The sequence below is a fragment of the Myxine glutinosa genome, unplaced genomic scaffold (assembly GCF_964187855.1).
Source record: "Myxine glutinosa unplaced genomic scaffold, kmMyxGlut1.1 SCAFFOLD_619, whole genome shotgun sequence".
Lineage (NCBI taxonomy): Eukaryota > Metazoa > Chordata > Myxini > Myxiniformes > Myxinidae > Myxine > Myxine glutinosa.
Window position 1 is genome coordinate 138,170 of NW_027616714.1, and position 26,966 is coordinate 165,135.

Sequence of the window (26,966 nt, forward strand, 5' to 3'; positions counted from 1 at the left end):
GACAGAAAGACCACCAACCTGCCTGCGGTGAGTGGGTGAAAGGCCCTCGGAGTTAGTTTCATCGCAGGAGATTCCAATGATTTTGAAAGCTTTGGTTTCAACAGCGTGAAGCCGAGCTAAGTGTGAGGCAGGAGCACCGGCCCAGAGGGGGGGGACAGTATTCCATTGAGCTGCGGATGAAAGCCTTGTATGTGGTGAGGAGCTCAGGTGTGCCAAGGAAGGACTTTGCACGACGGAGGATGCCCAGTCGGCGACTGGCTTTGGAGGCCAGCTTGGAAATGTAGTTTTCCCAAGAAAGACCATGGCAGATTTTGCAGTGAGACCCAAAAGCTTGAGCGACAGAACTTATTGGAGAGGATGGTTGAGAAAGTAGATGGGAGGGTTGTTCAGACGGTCTTTTCGGAGAGACATCGTAAGAGTGTGAGATTTGTCAGGATTGAAAGACATGTTCCACTTGTTTGACCAGTCTGTGATTTTGTCCAGGTCTGCAGAGAGTGAGGAGGCTGGAGACTGCCGATCTGATGTGATGCAGTTATTAGGTTTGACGCTTTTCCATGCCCTCTTCTCAACAGTGGTCGAGTTTCTGTCGGAAATTGATACTGATACGGAGCTATCGGAGAAAGTGAATGCGATTGAGCATGATGTGGCTTACCTCACGGACATATTCAGTATACTGAATGATGTCAACAAACAACTCCAGGGTGACCTTATGACGCTGATTAAAGTAAAGAAAGTGATCGGCACATTCATAACCAAGGCGACTCTGCACAGGGAAACCCTTGGCTGCAGAGATATGTACCACTTTCCCCAGTTGGCAAAGGAAACTGCTGTTTCTGATGAAGAGCTGCTCGTTTATTGCAATCACCTTGAGAAGATTCGTGGAGATATGGAGCAGCGTTTCAGAGACATGCTAGAACAGTCGGTGTCAGCATGGGTGATCAACCCATTCAAATGTGACATTCAAGTGTGAAGCGCAAATCTGCGCCAACGACACGCAGGGAGCTTTCTGCCGTCCTACCATCTTCTTCGCGGGGCGAGTTGGGGACCGGAGCGGACTGCCTGGACGCCATCCTTGGACCATCGCCCTGACCATCTACATCCCCGTGTGAGTGTTTTCTGAGTGTGAAACGGGCCTGTGCCCTGGGATAAGTTAAGACTGTAATTAAGCTGCACTACGTGCACAGTGAAATAAATAAACCAATTGTTCTTCCTCGTTTCTTCCTGAGTCGACCGTATCAGTGATTTCCTCCATTGGGTAAGCGTGGCACGATAGGAACCACTCGGATTGGGTCTAGTGATTGTTAACGGCTTGGGTCATGGTTCGCTATCGCTCGGCGTTTCCACTTATAACTGTGATTCGAGCAGCGATTATTTCCTTGCTTCCTGGGCGGCGTTGGTAATTAGATAATAGGAATTCGGCCTACGACCCTACTCAATGCTGTCCGGAAGTGACGTCATAGCCCCGCATCCCGTCGGCTAGTAAAAGACAAGGGCAAGGGGACTGCGGTGAGTCCTGGCACCGCCCTCGGTCTTGGTGAGGGGAAAGGCCGACGAGGAGATCTGCAACAATATCATACTTTCATATTTGAGCACCTTCTTATTGTCCCCCATCGCACAACATAGCGAAAGGGAGACTATGGCTTTCCCCTCCGTCCGTGTGTCAGTCCGTGCGTGCGTGCGTGTGCGTGCGGGCGTGCATGTTTGCATGCGGGCGTGCGTGCGTAAGCGAAGGACCGCATTCAAATTTGGTGTGTGGGTGCAACCCACGTCAAAATCCAAGATGGCCGCCGCCATGTATGTCTGATGCCATGTATGTCTGAACCTTGTGAGATGAATATCTTGAAAAATAAGCGAAGTACCAACTTCTAATCTGGTGTGTGGGTGTATCTAGGCATAAGGAAGAACGCTATTGAAAATTGGGTCGCCACGTCAAATTCCAAGATGGCCACCGCCATGTATGTCTGAACCTTGTGAGATGAATATCTTGAAAAATAAGTGAAGTACCAACGTCTAATTTGGTGTCTGGGTGTATCTCGGCATAAGGAAGAACGCTATTGAAAATTGGGTCACCACGTCAAAATACAAGATGGCCGCCACCATATATATCTGAACCTTGTGAGCGACATATCGCGAAAAAAAAGCGAAGTACCAACTTCTAATCTGGCGTGTGGGTGTATCTAGGCACAAGGAAGGACGCTGTTTAAAATTGGGTCGCCACGTCAAAATCCAAGATGGCCGCCGCCATGTATGTCTGAACCTTGTGAGATAAATATCTTGAAAAATAAGCGAAGTACCAACGTCTAATTTGGTGTGTGGGTGTATCTCGGCATAAGGAAGAACGCTATTGAAAATTGGGTCGCCACGTCAAAATCCAAGATGGCCGCCTAGATGTATGTCTGAACCTTGTGAGCGAAATATCATATCATAGCATGTTTTCTGCGTCTTCCACTTTGTCAACTCGCATCACTTCACAGACGGGGGACCTAGGCGTAACGCTTGTTTCAATAGGCAACACCCTCATTGAATCTCAAGCCACCATAAAAAATTTAACAAAGGCATTACAGCCATGAATGACTTTGCATATTTTACAACAACAGATGTGGCAGAAAGTGGCTTTCTGACCAAGAAGATGCACAGAGATTAAATAGGAAAAATGGAAAAAAATAAAGTCTTTCTTACCAACCAGAGTAAACATGTCGGCCACCAAACTGGCCTTGATCTTCCGAGCGAGAGGTGTACCACTGAATGAGAGGTATATAACAAAAAAGTAATGGCAGCAACACGTGAAACATTCAGACACCATTGAAACAATATTCCATAACCAGCCAACAGCCTCATTGAATGGATAAATATTGAAGTTTTTTCCATTGTTAACAAGGACACGCTCAGCTCAAAATTTGAGAAAGGTCACTGTGTGTGTGTGTGTGTGTGTGTGTGTGTGTGTGTGTGTGTGTGTGTGTGTGTGTGTGTGTGTGTGTGTATGTATATATATACAGTGGAACCTTGACTTACGAGTTTAATTCGTTCCGTGACCGAGCTCGTAACTCAAATTGCTCGTATCTCAAATCAAATTTCCCCATTGAAATGCATTGAAATGCTATTAATCCGTTCCAGCCCGCCAAAAACCACACCAATTTTTTTTAAAATATACAGTATATATAAAAATATCTCGCGCTTTATATTTCACCTGTATGCAGCATACAAGTTGGCAGGATGGCCTGGACTGGAGGTACGCACACTTGAATCTAAAGTCTAAACTGTCCAGCCTGGGTTTGAATCCCGACCCAGCTATAACCTGTCATGGGTGAATCACAGGCAGGGTGATTCATCAATGTGTGTACCGCTAAACTGGGCGCCCCGTTTGCGTCCCATTAGTTGTTGGATGTTAAGGATGTCACCGTGTTTTCCACAAAGAGAAGGCGAGCTATCGCCGGCATTCTGAACAAGTTGTGGCCTGGCATGCTCTTCTCCTCTGCCGTTATATACGTCCTCCTCGACACCTCGCTCATGTTTTTCGACGATTGCGTGTTTTATATCCAAGCACATCATCCTCTTCCTCTTCTCAGCACTGCACTTGCCACTCACTTTCTTAGGCCCCATGGTTAAAACTAAGAAATTTTCCGAAATAACCAAAATGCGAAAAAAAAAATGCAGCGCTGTACGACAGAGATACGTACTGTACTTGCACGGCAAGATAACCACGTGACCAGAACCCACCTGGCGGCGTGAACTCGAAATAACCAAAATGCGGGAAAAAAAATGCAGCGCTATACGACAGAGATACGTACTGTACGTGCACGGCAAGATAACCACGTGACCAGAACCCACCTGGCGGCGTGAACTCGAAATAACCAAAATGCGAAAAAAAAAATGCAGCGCTATACGACAGAGATACGTACTGTACGTGCACGGCAAGATAACCACGTGACCAGAACCCACCTGGCGGCGTGAACTCGAAATAACCAAAATGCGGAAAAAAAAATGCAGCGCTATACGACAGAGATACGTACTGTACGTGCACGGCAAGATAACCACGTGACCAGAACCCACCTGGCGGCGTGAACTCAAAATAACCAAAATGCGAAAAAAAAAATGCAGCGCTATACGACAGAGATACGTACTGTACGTGCACGGCAAGATAACCACGTGACCAGAACCCACCTGGCGGCGTGAACTCGAAATAACCAAAATGCGAAAAAAAAAATGCAGCGCTATACGACAGAGATACGTACTGTACGTGCACGGCAAGATAACCACGTGACCAGAACCCACCTGGCGGCGTGAACTCGAAATAACCAAAATGCGAAAAAAAAAAATGCAGCGCTATACGACAGAGATACGTACTGTATGTGCACGGCAAGATAACCACGTGACCAGAACCCACCTGGCGGCGTGAACTCTAAATAACCAAAATGCGAAAAAAAAAATGCAGCGCTATACGACAGAGATACGTACTGTACGTGCACGGCAAGATAACCACGTGACCAGAACCCACCTGGCGGCGTGAACTCGAAATAACCAAAATGCGAAAACAAAAATGCAGCGCTATACGACAGAGATACGTACTGTACGTGCACGGCAAGATAACCACGTGACCAGAACCCACCTGGCGGCGTGAACTCGAAATAACCAAAATGCGAAAAAAAAACATGCAGCGCTATACGACAGAGATACGTACTGTACGTGCACGGCAAGATAACCACGTGACCAGAACCCACCTGGCGGCGTGAACTCGAAATAACCAAAATGCGAAAAAAAAAATGCAGCGCTATACGACAGAGATACGTACTGTACGTGCACGGCAAGATAACCACGTGACCGGGTGGCGAAAGCTCGTAACTCGGATCTCGGCTCGCATCTCAAAGCAATAAACCGCCCGAGCGACGGCTCGTATCTCGAAAAACTCGTAAGTTGGGGCACTCGTAAGTCAAGGTTCCACTGTATATATATATATATATATATATATATATATATATATATATATATATATATATTGTTGCGGATATGAGGACTGTATTTTTTTTTGATTGTGTGTATTATTATTATTGTTTATTCTGCGCCTCCTGCCTCCGGAGCTGTGTAAAGGTCAAAGGGCATCCCATAATTAGTCCATAAAGCATCCACACCACAGCCAATCATAGAATTGACCACAATTGACCACATCACCACAGCCATTGACCACGAGGCAGGGTTGGGGAAGAAAGGCGGGTGCCCACCTCGTCAGAGAGGGGAGGAGTGAGTCAGCCCCACTCAACCAACCACGAACAAGGGGTTGGACTTGGAGAGAAAGATCAAGGAGGTTCGCGAAGGTTGAGGGGCGGGGCCTATATAACCCGCTGCGGGACGTTCCCAAACAGATCGCAGATGAGCTGAGAAAGGAGAGGAGCTTTTACACGAGAGTCGCAAAAAGGGTCCAAGAGAGAGCTGGGTTGTGAGGTCCAAGAGAGAGAAAGAAGATACACCAGAGATACGGCAGATGAGTCCAGCCCCATTTCAACCAGCCGCGTGAAGCCCTGACGGGGCAGCGAGTGACCCTGCCGGCGTGCGCTGTAAAGCCGAATACAAGGAGCTGCCGGCGTGCGCTGTAAAGCCGAATACAAGGAGCTGCCGTCCCCGCTTCCGGCCCGGAGTGGACCCGCTCGCTGTGCCCTGTGATCCCACCTGCTCATCCCTCCAAACGATTCCTACCCTTCCATCCATTTGCGTACGTGAGTTTGTTCTGTTCGTGCTGTCCTGGGTAGTAAACTAAGTCTGTATAAGCTAGTAATTTTCACTGTGTTACCTGCGTTTTCATGTCACCTGTAAATAACCGTGACTGCTCTTTTTGCTTATGTGTGTGTAAATAATAATAAACCCCGTTACTCTTCTGTACGTCTTCTTCTTCTTCCTCTTTGCATTCGTCGTCTTAGTCTTTTCCACATTGAATATCTGTGGCGCGATACGGCCAACGTTTGGGTGAATCGGGTTTAGTCGGGGAACAACTGTTCGGCCGCGGTACCTCCGCTCGGTAAATAACATCTAATCCGCGGACCGTAACAATATATATATATACTGCTGCCATCAGCCAGATTTGAACGTATGACCTCTGAGGTGTCAATTGCAGTATATTTACCACTATCAAGAACAAAATTAGTAAAAGCATTACCAGACAAGTGAAGGAGACCTATTGACTTCCAGGAGCCAGGGCTTGAGGTTGGAATCAACAATGACATCAAAGCCATAAAAGTCCTGCATCCAGAACACAAATTCACTTCATTAGGAATCACTTTCATTCTAAATATAAAGTCAAGAAAAAGAACAACCACACATACTTGCTTGAATGATATAAATCAATAACATGCAATATATTTTTCCGCAAATTACAAAAACATGCCAATATTTTTGGGCCACGACTTTATTAAAAGATTTTCCAAGAGCCTTGAAAATATAAAACAGTGAAAAAGATAGAAAATAAAAATACAGAGAGGTACTGTGTTGACAGAAAGGGAGTGAGATGTCCAAGCAAAAACTCAACAAAGAGATCTTGTCGGGGCGGTCACGGTTTTTTGAAGCTGTTCCATGATCTTCACGCACGCTCGAAGTTAAGTAATTGTCACATTTGTATTTTTGTCGAAACTGTATTTATCTTACGTGTGTGTACCTTTTGCGTGTCCCCCGGAAGATTTATCGGTGTTAATCTTTCATACCTGTAAAAAATAGTCGAGTATTTCGTGCCACGCGGCCTAGTTGTTGAAGCTTCCGACCTTGACGCCTGGTTCTCCTCCGGGCATCCAAAGCGGTTATTTTTTCATTCGTGTGTGTCAAATTTCAACTCGTTACTTTATCGTCCATGCGTTATCGTTTGATTATAGTTAGTTTTGGTTTGAATTTCCTGTAACTCGTAATTAATTAATCATGTTCTGCTCCTCGTGTGTGGCCTTGTACCTCCGTCGGTGTTTGTTAACTTAAGTCCCCTACATCGTGTTTTGCTTGGCTCTTAGTTTTTTCCCTTCTACCTCGAACATAATACTCTTTGTCTAACGTTTTAAATCCCCACCCCCCACCCCAAAAAAAAAACAAAAAAAACAACATTTATTTTCCTTTCTCCACGTGTGCTGTTGTCTCATCCTGTACTTTCTGTCCAGGTGTGCTGTTTGCCCCGCCCCCATTATCTCCTTGCCATCCACCTTTTGCCCTGTTCACGTGACTCGTGGTGGTCCCGTTGGTATTTTGTGCATGTAAGATTGTTCACGGTCCTGTTTAAATATTATTTAAATATGTTTAACCTTTCCCCTTCAGTGTTTTATTCAGTGGTATATTACAAAACGTTGTTTTTCTTCCTATTTAAAAGGCTTTTCTCAATTTCCTCTCCAACTCATTCCACTTCAAAAAAAAGAAATTCAATCTCTTATACGTCTCCCTCACTACATGGTCTAAATTCACATTCATTCCATCCCTCCTCCATCGTTCTGAATCGGATTGCTAACTTGAAAATCACAACAAACCCAATTTGTTATCAATGTTCGTCTTTCATTAATCATCCAGTTTCTAAACTCCCCTCTTGCCCCTCCCCTCCAAATCCCCCCCCCTTGCACCTACACTCCTAAACTCCCCCCTTGCCCCTCCACTCTTAAACTCCCCCCTTGCCCCTCCACTCCTGAACTCCCCCCTTGCCCTTCCCGTCCAAATCCCCCCCCTTGCCCCTCCACTCCTGAACTCCCCCCTTGCCCTTCCCCTCCTAAACTCCCCCCTTGCCCCTCCACTCCAAATCCCCCCCCTGGCACCTACACTCCTAAACTCCCCCCTTGCCCCTCCACTCTTAAACTCCCCCCTTGCCGCTCCACTCTTAAACTCCCCCCCTTGCCCCTACACTCCTAAACTCCCCCTTGCCCCTCCCCTCCTAAACTCCCCCCTTGCCCCTCCCCTCCTAAACTCCCCCCTCACTCCTCCCCTTCAAAACTCCCCCCAACCCCTCCCATTCAAATCTCCCCCCATACCATTCCTCTCCAATTCTCCCTCCTCCCCCCTCCTCCTCCTCAAAGCTGCCTCCTCCCCACTTCGTCTCCCTTCTATCTCATACCTCCACCCCCCCCCCAACCTTCTACTTTCCTCTGCCCCCCCCCCCCCTCAAACAACCCCTCACTGTGCCTCATCCCTTCACCATCAAACCTTTCATCCTCCTCATCCTTCCCTTTCTTGGAACTCTTCTGTAATCTCTGACACACTATCAACTGCTCTCCCGACCTCCCCTCTCATCCTTCATCTTACTCTACTCCTCCCCTCCCCTGTCCTGTACCCGATGCTCCCCCTCTCTCTTCATTAACGGTATGGACCTCAAACATCCGGGGCCTTCGCTCAAACCTGACTGATCTTGCACTTGACTAATCTGGGAAAACCACATTTCCAAGCTGGCTTCCAAAGCCAGTCTTTGATGGGGTCTGATGACCCCATGAAGCCCCATGATGACCCCATGAAAGATGAAGGGGTCTGAATACTTTCTGACTGCACTGTATATATATTTTTTTTTAAATAAGTTTTTTTCCTCTTCTGCCAATTCTGTCTTTCAAGGCTTTCAAGTTTGAAGAAGTACAAATGGGGAGGAAGAATTTTCCACCATTTTCTTCCTAGATCTCTCGATATTGCTGAAATATATGTAAAATAAATATATATACTTATCTAATATTGAATTAAATAACATATTGTCGCGCGAATCCCTCGGTTAATACTGTGGGCTCGCGGATGGCCAAATGGGCTTTAACGGAGGTGACAATCAATGACGGATTCGACTATGCGAGCAGGGGAGGAAGAAGGAAGAGGAAGAAGCGGCAATTGAGGAAGTTAGGAGTGGAGGAATGGTTGATCAGAGTAGTGATGGCAATGTACAAAAGAGCACGCACAGCTGTAAGGACGAAGGACGGGAACAGTGGTGAGTTTGAGGTGAAGGTGGGAGTGCATCAGGGGTCGGTACTAAGTCCACTACTATTTGTAGCTGTGATGGAGGTGCTGGCTCAGAACGTAAAGGAGGGTTTACCGTGGGAGTTGTTGTATGCAGATGATCTGGTGTTGATTGCGGAAAGTATGGATGGACTGAAGGAAAAGATGAACACGTGGAAGGAATGTATGGAGACAAAAGGTCTGAAGGTGAATATCGGAAAGACGAAGGTGATGGCAAGTGGTAAAGCATGTGGTGAGGTGGAAAAAACTGGGAAGTGGCCCTGTGCTGTGTGTAGGAAGGGTGTCGGAGTGAACTCCATTCAGTGTACAATGTGCGCTGAGTGGGTTCATCAAAAATGTAGTGGTCTGAGAGGGTCATTAACCAGTGTGGCAGCTACATTCAAATGTAAGGTGTGCACAGAGGGAGCTGCAGATGGAGGAAATGTTGAGTTGGATCTTGGAGACGGCGTGAAGCTGGAAGGTGTGAAAACATTTTGCTACCTCGGAGACATGCTGAATGGAGAAGGTGGATCAGACTCGGCAACGGTTGCTTGAGTGAGATGTGCATGGAAGAAGTTTCGGGAATTGAGTGGCGTGCTGATGATGAGGGGAGTGTCGTTGAAGCTGAAGGGAAAGGTGTATGCTGCATGTGTGAGAAGTGTTATGATTTATGGGAGCGAGACATGGGTAATGAACGTAGAGCAGCAACGAAGGTTGTAAAGGGTGGAAATGCGAATGGTTCGACGGATGTGCGGAGTATCGTTGAGAGAGAGGAAGACAAATGATGAATTGCGAAAGATGCTGGGAATAGAGCCTGTGATTGATGCTGTGAAGAGGAACAGGTTGAGATGGTTTGGTCATGTGTTGAGGAGGGATGAAAGTGACTGGTTGAGAAGAGTGATGGAAATGAATGTAGAAGGAAGTAGAAGACGGGGAAGACCGAGAAAGACTTGGCTAAAGATGGTGGAAGAAGAAATGCGGGCAAGGAGGTTAACAAGGAGAGATGCAGAAAATAGGGCAAAATGGAGAAGATTGTCATGGGGACCGCAAGGCTAACCCCCGCTCTAGCAGGGAAAATGGCCTTTAAAATGCATGTTGTTGTTGTTGTTGTATCAATGATCTCTCTGACTCTCTTGAAAATCCTCTCTATCTCTTTGTTGATGACTCTACTCTCTGTCGCTCCATTCCTCATCCCTCAGATCGGCAGTCTGCAGCCTCCTCACTCTCTGCAGACCTGGTCAAAATCAGACTGGGCAAACAAATGGAACATGTCTTTCAATCCTGATAAATCTCACACTCTTACGATGTCTCTCCGAAAAGACCGACTGGAAAACCCTCCCATCCACTTTCTGAATAATCCTCTCCAAGAAGTTCTGTCACTCAAGTTTTTGGGTCTCACTATTTGCCATGATCTTTCCTGGGAAAACCACATTTGAAATCTGGCCTCCAAAGCCAGTCGCCGACTGGGCATCCTCCGTCGTGTGAAGTCCTTCCTTGGCACACCTGAGCTCCTCACCACATACAAGGCTTTCATCCGCAGCTCTATGGAATACTGCTCTCCCCTCTGGTCTGGTGCTCCTGCCTCACACCTAGCCCGTCTTCACGCTGTTGAAACCAAAGCGTTCAGAATCATTGGAATCTCCCGCGATGAAGCTAACTCCAAGGGCCTTTCACTCACTCACCGCAGGCAGGTTGGTGGTCTTTCCGTCTTCTACTGACTCCTCTCTGGCCTTGCCCCCCCAGCCCTCTCTGGGCTCTGTCCCCCAAATATTCCTACAGGTCGCACAAGATCTGCCTGCAACCCTCTAATGGTTAAACTGCCAAAATCAAGACTTTCTGCTCACCTTCACTCCTTCATTCTTCTTTTCTCCCACCTCTGGAACAAACTCCCTCACTCTCTTCAATCCCACTCTACCCTCCAGGTCTTTAAAACAGCTGTTCACCACCATCTCTTATCCTCCCCCATCCAAAACCTTGATCTTTTCTACCCCCGCTAATTTCGGTCCCCTTGTGTTTTATACCTCCCCCCCGCCCCCCTTCCTACGCCGCCTCCCCCCAAGCCCTCTCCCTCCCACACTTCTCCCTGCTCTCAAATGTTGTGGTTGTGTGCTTCCCCTTCTCTCCCCATCTTGGCTTCCGCTCCCTCTTTTGTATATTTTGTTTGTCTGGTTGATTTGTTTGTGAAATAAATGTTAGCTCTTTCACGAGCCTCGATTCAGTATACAAAAAAAAAAAAAAAAAAAAAAAAAAAAGTTTACAAACACACCAATCTGTTAAATGTCGACACCTACCAAAACAATTTCCAGGGTGTGGCACACATTCCTTGACTCGACCGGCAATGGGGGTTGTGCCGGCCATGATTGTTTTGATCATCATATCTTCAACTTTTGACATTAGCTCTGAAGCAGGATAAAAACCAAATAAAAAAAAAACACGATAAATATTACATTATGCAAGCTTATACCAACTCAACCATGGAATTAAAATGTTGTTTTTGCTAACATTAGTCATACAACACACCTGCAGTGTCAATTCCTTCTTGTTTAAGCCGACGCAACACTGCACTCATCGACCAGAGGGTGCCACAATCTTCTATTTCTGGGTCATCACAACTGCCACAAGTACCACAGAATAGAACAGAGACAGTCAAGGAACTAGAGAGTTCGTAGAACATGATATCCCACACATGATATCCTTCCCCTTCTCTCCCCATCGTGTCTACCGCTCCCCTTCTTATATACTTTGTTTGTCTGTTTGATTTGTTTCTGTGATAAATGTTAGCTATTTCATGAGCCTCGGTTCTGTATTCAAAAATACAAAAAATAATAACAAAATTGCCATCTCACCTGAAATATTTCGGACTTTTTTGGTTTATACATGTGTTGGTCAAATGAATAAACATGTTTTCTAAGTTTTTCGGGCTGACATCATATTTTTCGGTACTGAATCTGCAGCAGACGGAAGAAATGGTTATAACAGATGATCAGTTATGACTGCTCCTCAAAGAGCGATATAAATTATAATTAGTAATAGTTTAGATGAGAGAAAGAATGGTATAAGAGACAGTCGGATTATTCCGTAGCCCCCTAATTTAAGTATTAAGGCTGCTCGTGTTGTATGACCACAGTGATGACGAGGTAATCGCACCCATTTTTGATACAACCCCAATTTTGATACAACCCCACTTTTCTCATTGGACATGCATTGACACAACCCCCTTGGATACAACCCCGACACACACACACACACACACACACACACACACACACACACACACACACACACACACACACACACACACACACACACACACACACACACACACACACACACACACACACACACACACACACACACACACACACACACACACACATCATCGTTATAATTAGTGCTGCGAGATGATCCTCTTGGATTTGAAAGACTTGCCCTTTATAATTTAGGGAAGTGTGAAAGGCCTTACCAGAATCACGAAGCCTTACCACATGTTCTTAAAGGGACATTTATTTATCTCACCTTGCCAGTCCCTCTTTGAAATGGTAAATGAGTAGTGGGTGAAATGACGTCACCAAAACATATAGCCTCAAATCAAACTTGAATTCTGCTGGTACACAAGCACAAAGACAGTGGAACATGAGATGGGCAACAATTATTGATAAGGTGTTTCAATTGAAAGAAGCCACCCCCCCCCCTCCCTAACCCCCCAGAATTTCCATGTTTTAAACGTTTCCCAGTGTATACCCTGGATAAGAATAGGTACGCCGTATCCCTGCGTGTCGTAAGAGGCGACTAAGAGGGTTCGCGTCAGGAAGGGCATCCGGCTATTAAAACCTTTTCCTCAAAAGAGAACCATGACAATTGCAACTGCATATGGGCAGGGTACAGCCCGAAGTGGAGATCGGTTTCTGAGGTTTGGGACATGGAATGTAGGGACAATGACAGGGAGATCAGGAGAAGTGGTGGAAGTATTGGTCAGAAGAAGAGCAGAAATATGTTGTGTGCAAGAGACGAGATGGAAGGGAAGTGGTGTGAGAATGGTGAAGGGTAGGCAGGGACAGAAATACAAGTTTGTGTGGCAAGGGTGCCTGGAGGGCGTGAATGGTGTTGGTGTCCTGTTTTCTGAGGAGTTTGTAGACAGTGCGGTGAGTGTGACGAGAGTGAGTGATAGGTTGATGATGGTGAAAATGATGATTGGAAAGCTCTTGGTGAACGTCATCTCAGGATATGCTCCGCAGGTTGGTCGGAGCGATGAAGAGAAGGACAAGTTCTGGTGTGCGATAGAGAAGCTGATGGAAAACGTGAAAGATGAGGAAGTTGTTGTGGTTGGAGGAGACCTAAATGGACATGTGGGAAGGAGTATGGATGGTTTTGATGGAGTTCATGGGGGTTACGGTTATGGTGTGAGAAATGGAGAAGGTGAAAGGATTTTGGAGTTTGCTGATGGAGCTGATTTGTTGATTTGTAATACTCAGTTCCAGAAAGAGGATAATAAGCTTGTTACATACACGTCAGGTGGGTCGACGACAACCGTTGACTACCTGATGCTGCGTAGGCGAGATAGGGGGCACCTCCGGGACACAAAGGTGATCCCGGGGGAGGAGGCTGTTTCACAGCACCACTTGGTTGTCTGCGACGTAAGGGTGAAAGGTGCGAGGAGAGCTCGGCGGTTGAAGTACCAACCGAGAATGAAGGTGTGGAGGTTGAAGGAGGTGACAGTAAGGGAGGCATTAAAAGAGAGGCTGAGTAGGGTCGAGGATGATGTGGTTGAGCTTGAAAGTGGTTGAATGTCCATGAAAGCTAGTCTGTTGGGAGCCGTTGGTGAGGTATGTGGATGGACAAAAGGACCACCGAGGCACTCGGAAACATGGTGGTGGGATGATGAAGTTGGAAAGAGGATTGACGAGAAGAGGAAGAAGTTCAAGGAGTGGCAGAAGGCGAAGGGTACGGGAGCAGAAACAGCAGAGCATGAAAGTTATAAGGCAGCCAGGAAGGCTGCAAAGAAAGAGGTAGCAAAGGCGCAGGAGGCATGTAGGAAAATGTTCGGAGAACGCTTGGATTCGGAAGAGGGTCAGAAAGCAGTATTCAGGATTGCAAAGCAGATAGCGAAAGAGAGGTGTGATGTGATGGGGGTGAGTTGCTTGAAGGATGAAGCGGGACAAATCGTTGTCGACCCAGATGGAATTAAAGGAAGATGGAAAAGATATATGGAAATGCTGTTGAATACAGAGAATGAATGGGATGGCAACATAGAGAGTAACCCAGTTTTAGGACCGGCAGAGAAGATAACTGAGAAGGAAGTTGAGGAAGCGATAAAAGCAATGAAGGGTAGAAAAGCGAGAGGGCCGACGGGAGTTGTGGGAGATATGTTGAAGGCAGCAGGAATTTGGGGTGTGAAGAGAATGGCAGAGATCTGTAATCTGGTGGTGAAAGAAGGCCGCATTCCAGTGGTTTGGGAACTGAGTACCCTCGTCCCTCTATACAAGGGGAAAGGTGACCCTCTGGAGAGTGGCTCGTACCGAGCGATAAAGTTATTGGAGCATGGAATGAAGGTATTGGAAAGGGTGTTAGAGAGGAGGATAAGGAAGAAAGTGAAGATCGACGAAATGCAGTTTGGATTCATGCCAGGAAGAGGAACGACAGACGCGCTTTTCATTGTGAGGCAGTTGCAGGAGAAGTACATGGAGAAGAGGAAGAAGTTGTTTCTTGGGTTTGTTGATCTGGAGAAAGCATTCGATCGGGTTCCACGCAAAGTATTGACATGGGCATTGAGGAAGTTAGGAGTGGAGAAAGCACAAGAAGGAACAATTTGTTTGTCTGGGGACTCACGGTCAATGAGGAGGGGGTTTGAAATGTAACGAGACACCACCAATTTCTTTCCATCTGGTACATCTCTTTGCTGAAACACAAAGAACAACAAAGGTGAAAAATAATTATTCCAAGACTAAAACACAAATATACATGCTTTCGGTGAATACGTATACACGCAGAACACCGTATCTTCCTTCAGGCTGAAACTCGAGCAGTTAAAAGGACAACTACGGTGCATTCAGAAAGTATTCAGACCCCTTCACATTTTTCCATTTTGTTATGTTGCAGCAGGGTTGGCGGCAGGAAGGGCATCCGGCCGTAAAACATTGCTTCAAAAAGGGGACCAAAAAAAACAACAACAACCACGGTCCCCGAAAAGGCCAACCCCCGCTTTGCGGGGAAAAATGGCCTCCAAACGGTGGTTTTTATGTTGCAGCCTCATGCTGAAATCATCTAAATTCATTTTTCCCTCATTTCCCTTAACTAGGGCATTGCCCGTACGTGGGTGCCCGTTCCTTGCCAAAAAAAAAAAAAAACGCTACCCGTACGCTCTACCCCGCCCGTACGCCCGTAAACAAAAAATAACAACGCTCTTCGCTTCCGCCCTTCGCTCTGACTGAATTGGGAGAAATAATGCGCATAAGAAATCGAATTACGTACCGTAATGGCGGTCAGCTCGTAACGCGCACACTGTCCGGAAGTTCGCATATCGCATATCTATCTATCTATCTATTAATGCCCATTTATTCAATTATCGCCAACGTATTTTGGCTTTTTGCAATTTAATCGCAAGGAAAAGTAGAAAGAGAAGAGGGAAAAAAAGAAAAGCCTTGCCTTGCTGCAAACAGCTGCTGCAAACAACAACAACATGGAAGGCTGCACTGTCCGGAAGTTGGCATATCGCAGTTACGATTATTTTAGTGTTAATGGCCAATTATTCAATTAGCGCCAACGTATTTTGGCTGTTTGCAATTTAATCGCAAGGAAAAGTAGAAAGAGAAGAGGGAAAAAAAGAAAAGCCTTGCACTAACGCATTAACGCTTGCATTGCATTAACGGTTCGGCACACGTGATAGCTCGCTGCTCTCTGATTGGTTGAAGCGTTTTTTGGACATAGCTCGGTAGGTACTTGTCCGATTAATTACAAACCTTGAAAAGGCACATCCTCGGGTCCCCAGCAATATACCTGGCAAGTTTCAAGTATATCGGACCCGTGGTTGTCGAGAAACAGCGGTCACAGACACACAGACACACAGACACACAGACACACAGACACACAGACACACAGACACACAGACACACAGAGATTGCTGGAATTATAGATAGATTATTGTCTTTCATTAAGCGTGACGCATGTCTCAAAGCTTAGTGATGGACATAGACGAAATTTGGAAGACAGATTGGTGCTCAACAAAGATAATCGGAACAGTCCTTAAATTAACGCTAAGTTTCGCTGTGTCGCCTTGCCTCTTCTGTAAATTATTTTATTATCCTTCCTTCTCCTTGGTTTTTTTGGTCTTGTAAATAGTAAATAAATCATATTTGTATTCCTTACCCTTTGTCTTTCTTCTTCTTCACATCCTTCGCTTTAGTCTTTTCCCCATTGAATATCTGTGGCGCGATTCGCCCAACGTTCAGGAATCGGGTTAGTCGGGGTAACTGTTAGGGCCGCGGTGCCATCCACTCGGCAAACCAACATCTTCTCCGCGGTCCGTAACAATATTGTTGCGGATATGGGATTTGCATCCATCCATATCCGCTTGTAAATATTCCCCTATTTCCTCAATACTTCCCAACTCTCCCCAATCCCCCATTCCCTAGTCCCATTTTCTGTAAACAACACTCTGTAGACCCGACCTCCCCCTATTTCCCCCATTAAATGTCGCATCCAGAAGACATGACACCCATACAACTGGAGGAATGTGGTGTGTGTGGGCCCAGGAAAGGGCCTCAAATCACTCCTGGGGGGAGTCCTAATGGGGGCGACAGGCCCCGGGGGTGGGTGTCACAAAAGACACTCGATGCGTGCCCACGTGTGCCCGTGTGGAAAATATCGGGTGGGTGCCCCCCGACGCGCGTGACAAAAAATCGAACGTAGGGCTTGGTCCTTGTGAGGGACGCTAAAGACGATTGTGCTTGGCTTGTGCTTGTGCTGTGTGTGTGCTGAAAATGGAAACGTTAAAAAACGTAGTTGGATTTAGTGAACCCGAAATGCTGTTTTGTTATTTAAAAAAAAAAAAATTATCCACTCCACACGAAAGGCTAAAGTGCTTTTTAAAAGACCTATGGTATATGGTGTGGTATCGTGCGATAGACCGTGGATGGAACGTCGTCGTTACGTGTGCGTATACGTGCTTCCATTCCACAAAACGAACTTGCGATGGGTACGTATTTATGGATGCCGCGTATGATGCGATAAACAATAAAATGCCCCTGCCGGTGTTACGTGGTGTGGCACGGTGTGTGTTGGTCCCTTCCTCGTTATACGTTATTTATGGCATCACGTACGTGCTGGTTTTTGTGCGGGATCGCAAAAATCGATGTGCTTCCGTCGCGTACGTATGGATGCGTCGCTGAAAAACGTTTCTTTTTTTAAAACTTGGAATCTCAAAAACATTCCTTTCGACCGTCGATGATAGTAGGGACTCGACCTCGTGGTCACCGAGGGTGTCGTTAGCTTATTGTATCGGGGGACAAAAACGCGTGGGGGCTCGAGGCCGCGCGTTCGCCGACGCCCGGACCGACGGTCCGTGCTCTTCTGCGCCGAGCCGGGGCGAGCGCGGGTCTCGTGGGGTGCGGCGCCGGAGAGGTCCGCCGGTGCGTGCTCGTGGTGCGAGGCGTGGTGCGGCGCGTGGTCGCCCCGCCAAAAACACGCGCGCCTTTGCTTTTCCCTGTGCCTGCCTTTACGCCCTCCGGTGAAACCTCCGGGCCGTAAAGGCAGGAGCGTGGCTTCGGACGGAGACCCGAAAGTGGAAAAGTCGGTTTTTTTTTCGAAGGGTTCGCTACGATATGATATTTCGCTCACGAGGTTCAGACGTACGTGGCGGCGGCCGTCTTGGGTTTTGACGTGGCGACCCGATTTACGACGGCGTTCTTCCTTATGCCGAGATACACCCACGCACCGAATTAGAAGTCGGTACTTTGCTTATCTTTCGAGATATTCCGCTCACGATGTTCAGACGTATATATGGTGGCGGCCATCTTGGAGTTGACGTGGCGACCCGATTTTCGACGGCGTTCTTCCTTATGCCGAGATACACCCACGCACCGAATTAGAAGTTGGTACTTTGCTTATCTTTCGAGATATTCCGCTCACGATGTTCAGACGTATATATGGTGGCGGCCATCTTGGATTTGACGTGGCGACCCAATTTTCAACAGCGTTCTTCCTTATGCCTAGATACACCCACGCACCAAATTAGAAGTTTGTTCTTTGCTTATTTTTCAAGATATTCCGCTCACGATGTTCAGACATAGATATGGTGGCGGCCATCTTGGATTTGACGTGGCGACCCAATTTTCAACAGCGTTCTTCCTTATGCCTAGGTACACCCACGCACCAAATTAGAAGTTGGTGCTTTGCCTATTTTTCAAGATATGCAGGTTGCAAGGTCAGACATATATATTGTGGCGGCCATCTTGGATTTTGACGTGGCGACCCAATTTTCGATAGCGTTCTTCCTTGTGCCTAGATACACGCACACACCAAGTTAGAAGTTTCTACTTCGCTTATTTTTCAAGATATGCAGGTTGCAAGGTTCAGACATACATGTTGGCGGCCATCTTGGATTTTGCTGTGGCGACCCAATTTTCAAGAGCTGGCGCATGCGCAGATGGGCTGCACTGCGATGCCACTGAAAAGCGGCTGAGAAAACCGCGCATGCGCAGATCGCGGACATGATTCATTTCCATTTTTATTTAATTTGCGAAAAGACGTCGGCATTCGACAATCGCGTGATGACGTCACGACGTAAATGCATTTCTTCATATAACTTCAGATCCGCTGGATGGATTTTGACGGAATAAACGGCATCGTGTAGGGCATTTAAATGCGCAAATTTTGAGACCACTTGTGACCATGACAGCCATTTCCTTCTCGCACAGCACCAAACATTGTAATGCGTCAATCCCGTCAACCCTGCGCATGCGCAGGTGGTGCGACAGTCGTTTGCCGAATCACTTGAACTTGAACTTGAACTTGAACCTGAACAGTTGAACTTGAACACTTGCACTTGAACTTGAAGCAATGAAACCCTGAAAAAATCGCGCATGCGCAAATGGTAGCGCTGGATCGCAAGGTCACGTGTGCACGCGTACGTAATATGTGGATGGATATTTGCGCATGCGCAAATGACGACACCTGGGCGACTGTATTTTCGTGTATTACGTACGCGCGCATGCGCAAATGGTAGCGCTGGATCGCAAGGTCACGTGTGCACGCGTACGTAATATGTGGATGGATATTTGCGCATGCGCAAATGGTCGCGCTGGAGCGCAAGGTCACGTGTGCACGCTTACGTTATCTCACGTACGCACTTTGATGGGCGGGGCGTACGGTGTTCACGAAATGGTCGAATGCGGATGTGCTGCAAGCCGTTGCGAAGGTGTCGCACGATCTCTTGTCATGGTCCACAAGATTATCACAGAGAGGTGCAGCTTCCAGCGTTTCGAGATATGATCCAGACCTAACTTTTGAGACCAGTCCCAGCCTTCTAGGCCCCGTGGTTGGTTCAGACGGACCCGACAAAGGACGTGTTGGATTTTACCGCGAGCCGATTCGAGCGCCGACGTGCCGGCGAACAAAACCAGTCATATCTTTTGAACGCGTGGCTCGATTTTTACAAAATAAACTTTTTCTTGAAGGGCTGAACCGTGCGCTCAAAACGATACCGAGTTTGACCCTGAGAGAGCCGTTTTGCGCCGGCAAAGGCGTCTTGTGTGACGTGAGGACCATGTCGTGCTGCATAGATTATCATAAATTATCATATCATTATCGGCGGCGCGATCCGTGACGTCACGGCTCACTTAATTGCAATTATCTGTGCTATTCCTTGGCCGAATCGAACCGAAAAAAAGGTTTGTTGTATAATATTCGGATGCGCACGTTTCAAGCCTGGTTTGAGCTTCCGCAGTTACGTGGTTCTCGAGATAGCCGTTTGGGCGCCCAAACCCGTTTGGAGCAGGGCCGAAAAGGAACGGCGGCTGCTAAACGCGCCGGTTGAGCTGCAGGACCCCCTTGGACCTCCCTCTCCCTCCAGCCATCCACCTCCTGCCTTTCCACCCTTCTTGTGTACGTGAGTTTGTTTTGTTTGTTCTGTCCCTGGGTATTTAATTAAGTCTGTAGGTAAGCTAAAATTTGCACTGTGTCACCTGCGTCTTATGTGTTGTAAATAAACCTTGATTGCTCCTTTTTGCTTGTGTAAATAATAAATCCAATTACTCTTCTGTCCGTCTTCTCGTTTTATTCCTTTTCCTCTTGCATTTCGTCGTTTTAGTCTTTTCCCAGATTGGGCAGCTGCGGTGCGATACGGCCAAAGTTCTGGGTGAATCGGGTGAGTCAGGGATCCTGTAACGGTCGCGGCAATACCACCGCTCGGTAAATAACATCTTAATCCGCGATCAGTAACAATATATATATACCAACCAAATCTGTTTTCCTGTGCCTGGACCTGCATATTATATGTGCACTCCACCGATCTGGGCTTTATGGCAGAGTGACCAGAAGGAAGCCTCTCCTCAGTGAAAGACACATTGTATACAAGATTGAGGCTCGTGAAAGAGCTAACATTAATCACAAAAAAATCAGAGACATAATACAGACACATATACAGAGTTCACTTACAGACTTTATGAGGAAGATTCCTCGACCCTGACACGATGCCACCGGCTTGGCAATCCACAGAACATTTTCCGTCTCCGTCTGGGCAACTTTGGCTTGAGAAAGGTAAAAAAAATGTTAAATTTTTAAAATGTGAAAAAGTCAAGGGGTGTGATTACTTTCTAAAGGTCTGCATTTAAATACATATTTCATTGAATGTCCCCGGGCAACGCAGAGTACTTAAGCTAGTGGTAGATAGTACATACTGAACTTTAACATTCAATATATGTATGGAAACAAAATAATGAAAATCTCACCTTTAAATCGATTCAATTGTGAAGGAAGCAGGAATGTTTGCGGGAAAAAATCAAAATTCTTCATTCCATGTGTTGCCTGCATTGATTTTATGTTCTTGCACAACGCGTCTTTTCTGGTTATCTCTGCTGAGCTTCATAGAGAGACATCAAATAAATAGGAGAATAAACTATGAACCAAAAGCAAAAAAATTGATACTGTTGAAGAATCCATTAATAATGTTGTGGAATTTGAGAATCCTGTGTTTGTAAATATCACTCGCTGTAAATAATGTAATCATTCTTTGTAAATACCTCCATTTTTTTTTTTGTTTTGTTTTTTTTGTATACAAGATCGAGGCTCGTGAAAGAGCTAACATTAATCACAAAAAAAGACAAACCGACACACAAAACACAAAAAACAAGGGGAGCGGCAGACAAGATGGGGAGAGAGGGGGAAGGACACAAACACAACATTTGAGAGCAGGGACATCGGGAGGACTTGGGGGGAGGTGGGAGAGGAATAAAACATATGAATGCTGCAAGGACTCTGGGGTGAATTACCGGGGGTAGAAAAGATCAAGGTTTTCGATGGGGGAAGATAAGAGATGGTGGTGAACAGCTGTTTTAAAGACCTGGAGGGAGGAGTGGGATTGAATGGAGTGGGGGACTTTGTTCCAGAGGCGGGAGAAAAGGGGAATGAAAGAGTGAAGGTGAGCAGAGAGCCTAGACGCAGTTTAACCATAAGAGGGTTGCAGGCAGATCTTGTGCGACCTGAAGGAATATTGGGGGGACAGAGCACAGAGAGAGCTGGGGGAGCAAGGCCGGAGAGGAGTCGGTAGAAGACAGAAAGACCACCAACCTGCCTGTGGTGAGTGAGTGAAAGGCCCTCGGAATTGACTACATCGCAGGAGATTCCAATGATTCTGAAAGCATTGGCCTCAACAGCGTGAAGCCGAGCAAGGTGTGAGGCAGGAGCACCAGCCCAGAGGGGGGAACAGTATTCCATTGAGCTGCGGATGAAAGCCTTGTATGTGGTGAGGAGCTCAGGTGTGCCAAGGAAGGACTTCGCACGACGGAGGATGCCCAGTCGGCGACTGGCTTTGGAGGCCAGCTTGGAAATGTGGTTTTCCCAAGAAAGATCATGGCAGATAGTGAGACCCAAAAGCTTGAGCGACAGAACTTCTTGGAGAGGATTGTTGAGAAAGTAGATGGGAGGGTTGTCCAGTCGGTCCTTTCGGAGAGACATTGTAAGAGTGTGAGATTTGTCAGGATTGAAAGACATGTTCCACTTGTTTGATCAGTCTGTGATTTTGTCCAGGTCTGCAGAGAGTGAGGAGGCTGCAGACTGCCGATCTGAGGGATGAGGAATGGAGTGGCAGATAGTGGAGTCATCAGCAAAGAGATAGAGAGGATTTTCCAGAGAGTCCTCTGGATGTTCTGGGCCAAAATACAGGCCCAGAACACTGCCTTGGGGAACTCCAGCCAGAACAGGAAGGGAAGATGAGAGAAGTCCATTCAGGGCCACACGTTGCCTACGACCAGAGAGGAAATCCGCAAGCCATGAGTGGAGATTTCCCTGAATACCATAGGAGGTGAGTTTGGTGAGCAGAGCTGGGTGCCAGACTGTATCGAAGGCACGTGATATGTCAAGTGAGACAGCTCTGATTTCCTGTTTGGCATTGAGGACCTCCATCCATTGTTGAGACAGCAGAAGCAACATGTCCAGAGTAGAATGACCTGGTCTGAATCCAAATTGATGATCAGAGATCAAGCCATTGGAGAAGAGGAAGGATTTGATATCTGAAGCCAAGTTATGGAGGGCTTTGTAGGTCAAGAGGAGGATTTTGTACTGGATTCTCTGGGGAATGGGGAGCCAGTGAAAATTATAATGACGGGGGTGATGTGGTCACGGGCCCGGGAATGGGTGAGTAGACGGGTGTTGTTGTTGTTGTTGTTGTTGTTGTTGTTGTTGTTTTGTTAAAGTATCAATCGATGGTGGAAAAGTTTCTCAACTTACCTAGGGAAATCGTTGCATTTTTGAAAATGCTTCAGGTTACGGAACACATGTTCTTCTAAATACATATATGTCCACAACAAGTTGAAATCCGCACTTATCCTTGACACCTGCACACAAGCCAGATAAGGTGAATAAATGTTAGTCAGTTTAGAATCACTTCATTGTGACACAAAAAATTGAAACATTTGATTCGTCAAAAGAATTTGATTGGTCATCCCTTTCCATTTTTTCCTGGGAAAACCACATTTAAAATCTGGCCTCCAAAGCCAGTCGCCGACTGGGCATCCTCCGTCGTGTGAAGTCCTTCCTTGGCTCACCTGAGCTCCTCACCACATACAAGGCTTTCATCCGCAGCTCAATGGAATACTGCTCTCCCCTCTGGGCTGGTGCTCCTGCCTCACACCTAGCTCGTCTTCACGCTGTTGAAACCAAAGCATTCAAAATCATTGGAATCTCCCGCGATGAAGCTAACGCCAAGGGCCTCTCACTCACTCACCGCAGGCAGGTTGGTGGTCTTTCCGTCTTCTACCGACTCCTCTCTGGCCTTGCCCCCCCAGCTCTCTCTGGGCTCTGTCCCGCAAATATTCCTGCAGGTCACACAAGATCTGCCTGCAACCCTCTTATAGTTAAACTGCCAAAATCAAGACTCTCTGCTCACCTTCACTCCTTCATTCCTCTTTTCTCCCGCCTTTGGAACAAACTCCCTCACTCTCTTCAATCCCACTCCACCCTCCAGGTCTTTAAAACAGCTGTTCACCACCATCTCTTATCTTCCCCCATCCAAAACCTTGATCTTTTCTACCCCCGCTAATTTCACCCCAATTCCACTTTTTTGAAATACCAACTTCTGTCCTGGAAGTCCTTGGTGTTCTGGTGTTTATTCTTCTCCCTCCCCCCCGCCCCCCCTTCCCACGCCTCCTCCCCCCGGGCCCTCTCCCTTCCACGCATCTCCCTGCTCTCGGATGTTGTGTTTGTGTGCTTCCCCATCTCTGTGTTCTCTGTGTGTGCGTGTGTGTTCTCAGTAGTGTATATATGTTGCTTCTGGGACACTCTCATTTTCCCATTGACTTACATGTTAATTTTTCCCCTCCCTCATTGCCCCTAAACACCTCTATTTCTCTCACCCTGTTCTTTACGAACCTTCTAACCTTTTGACATGTTATCCTTATTCATTAGACCACTTAAACAATGGTCCTTCTGTGTGAACCTGTGATCCTTCTGACCTTATGGACCTTTTAACCTTTTACTCTTAATATCATCTGGTGAATCATCTTTGACCCACTCAAACAACGACCATACAAATATTTGTTTATGCGTGGGAAATAATTTAATTCTCTTGCCACTCCCTTCACCATCTAATATATTAACAAAAAAGATGTTTGAGTTTGGTTCTTTATTAAGATATTTTAACTGAGCTAAGATAAAATGGTAAACCTCCCTCAATGTTCTTGTTTGAGCGCCTCCAGTGCCACACACTTTTTGGTAGGCTCTGCCCACTTTTTGTTAAGCTCCGTCCACTTTTTGGTAAGCCACGCCCACTTTTTGTTAAGCCACGCCCACCTTTCTACTAAGCCCCGCCCATTTTGCTAAGCCCCGCCCACTTTTGCTAAGCCCCACCCACTTTATAAACTCTTCAGCATTGTATCATTTCCAGGTAATACATTACATCATTTTCAGGGAATTTCCATCACATCATTTCCAGTTAAGACACGCCCAGGGAATTTCCACAGGAAATGACACACCCAGTCCTTATAAAAGGCACCGACCACACAGGCTTTTTCAAACACGCTTTCTGCTTCACTTGAGAATGGACTACTATGCCGAAATGGAATGGGATAACTTTGCTATTCCTTGGAGTCCTACTTCCTGTGTAGAACTCAACCTTCAGATTGATGAACTGGACTCGAACCTCTTATCAATGGAGGTAAGTTTGTTAATTTTTTAATTTAATTATTTATTTTAATTTTTTTTTTTAGATGAGACTCGTGTTAGAGTTAACAAAGTTTATTTTAACTAGGGCATGCCCGTACTATATCTATATCTAAAATTATATCCCCCCCCCCCTCTATTTACATGAAATGGTTTGGTCCAAAGCGAACGGCTTGCGAGTACGGTGACAATCCCCCCCCTCTATTTACATGAAATGGTTTGGTCCAAAGCGAACGGCTTCCGGAGTTTGGTAAAGAAATCGCCATAGCGTGCACAAACGCGCAGGAAAGCGAAAGAATCGCAAATTAGTTTTAATTAGTTTTAAAACATAGTTTAACGCCAACATAGCGGCAACATAGTTTGCCAACGTGAAATAAATGAATACGCTCTCAAATGTGCCGTCCGAGGCAGAGTGTGTTCGCCACGTTCGGCACACGCGATAACTCGCTGCTCTCCGATTGGTTGAATCGTTTTTTGGACATAGCTCGGTAAGTACTTGTCCGATTAATATGAAACCTTGAAAAGGCACATCCTCGGGTCCCCAGCAATATACCTGGCAAGTTTAAAGTATATCGGACCCGTGGTTGTCGAGAAACAGCGGTCACAGACAAACATACAAACACACATACACACATACACACATACACACAGAGATTAATGGAATTATAGATAGATATTCATAGAGCTTGATTTATACAAATAAAAAATATTGTATTAAATTAATACATTGTTATTTTCTTTCACAGGAAATTGTATCTGAGATACGAAATGAAAATTCTGCTTTTAACACAACTTGGGATGAAGTTATTTTTTTGTTTGAAGACATTTTGAACAACCAAGACCCCCAGAACGAGTTCTACCTTGATGACCCAGCCAAAGAGTTATACCTTGGAGATCCACAAAATCCTGAAAAAGAGTTTTACCATGATGATACTTGTTGTGAGTTATCAAAACAAAACCCACTGAACAAGTTCTACCTTGATGAGCCAGAATACAAGTCATACATTGGAGACCCACAAATTTCTGAAAATTGGGAAAGGGGAGTTCTCCCTGATGGTCCGCAGTTATACTATGTGAGACACATCATAGAAACCCTAAACAATTGGGCAAGGAGAGTTCTCCCTGGTGGTCCGCAGTTATACTATGTGAGACACATCATAGAAACCCTAAAAAATTGTGAAATGGGAATTCTCCCTGATGGTCCGCAGTTATACTATGTGAGACACATCATAGAAACCCTAAAAAATTGTGAAATGGGAATTCTCCCTGATGGTCCGCAGTTATACTATGTGAGACACATCATAGAAACCCTAAAAAATTGGGCAAGGAGAGTTCTCCCTGATGGTCCGCAGTTATACTATGTGAGACACATCATAGAAACCCTAAAAAATTGGGAAAGGGAAGTTTTCCCTGATGGTCCGCAGTTATACTATGTGAGACTTATCACGGAAACCCCCAATATTTCTGAAAATTGTGGTTCTACCTTGGGGACTTGGAAAGATGGTTATATTTTTGGAGACTCGGAATGGGGGTTTTGTTTTGATGACTCGGAATGTGATACCTATCTTGGAGGCTCAACAGGAATGTGGTTATACCTTGGGAACTTGGAAAGTTGGTTTTATTTTGGAGACTCTACCTGTGGGGTTCCTCTTGGAGACTCTTTGGATTCTAAAGCAATGAACAATGTTCTTTATTTAATGACGCTTGATTTAAGCAATATCAAGAAAGTTCGAGGAAGAAAATGCTGGAAAATTCTTTCTTCCCATTTCTACTTCTTCAAACTTGAAAGCCTTGAAAGACAGAATTGGAGGAAGAGGAAAAAAAGAAAAAAGAAATACGTATTTAAAAAAAGAAGAAAAGAAAGATTATGTTAGTAGTCTAGTAGGAAGACTAGGTCCCCCTGCACCCCCCGGAGATATACTTCTAATCAGTGTTTCTAGATTGGAAAAAATGTGTAGAAAATGACTAGCTATGGCCCCAAGCTGAAATAATGTCCCACATACCATTTTTATGCAAATTACTGCTGCCATTATCAAAAAAAGACTAGGTCCCCCTGCACCCCCCGGAGATATACTTCTAATCAGTGTTTCTAGATTGGAAAAAATGTGTAGAAAATGACTAGCTATGGCCCCAAGCTGACAAAATGTCCCACATACCATTTTTATGCAAATTACTGCTGCCATTAT

The 26,966-nt window shown here is 46.0% G+C and overlaps 1 protein-coding gene across 2 annotated transcripts; it reads left to right on the forward strand.

The window, feature by feature from the left end:
- The first annotated feature begins 642 nt into the window (after positions 1–642).
- On the forward strand, positions 643–26,826 carry LOC144889052 (uncharacterized). Of its 2 annotated transcripts, none has more exons than XR_013621559.1 (2): positions 643–1,105; positions 25,527–26,826. XR_013621559.1 is itself a non-coding variant. In XM_078768861.1 (2 exons), the coding sequence occupies exons 1-2, from the start codon at positions 24,659–24,661 to the stop codon at positions 26,652–26,654; spliced, it is 1,245 nt and encodes a 414-aa protein (XP_078624987.1). In that variant the 5' UTR covers positions 24,260–24,658; the 3' UTR covers positions 26,655–26,826. The 2 variants fall into 2 exon arrangements, 1 of the variants encoding a protein (XP_078624987.1); XM_078768861.1 differs by lacking the exon at positions 643–1,105 and adding an exon at positions 24,260–24,775.
- Positions 26,827–26,966: the final 140 nt, after the last annotated feature.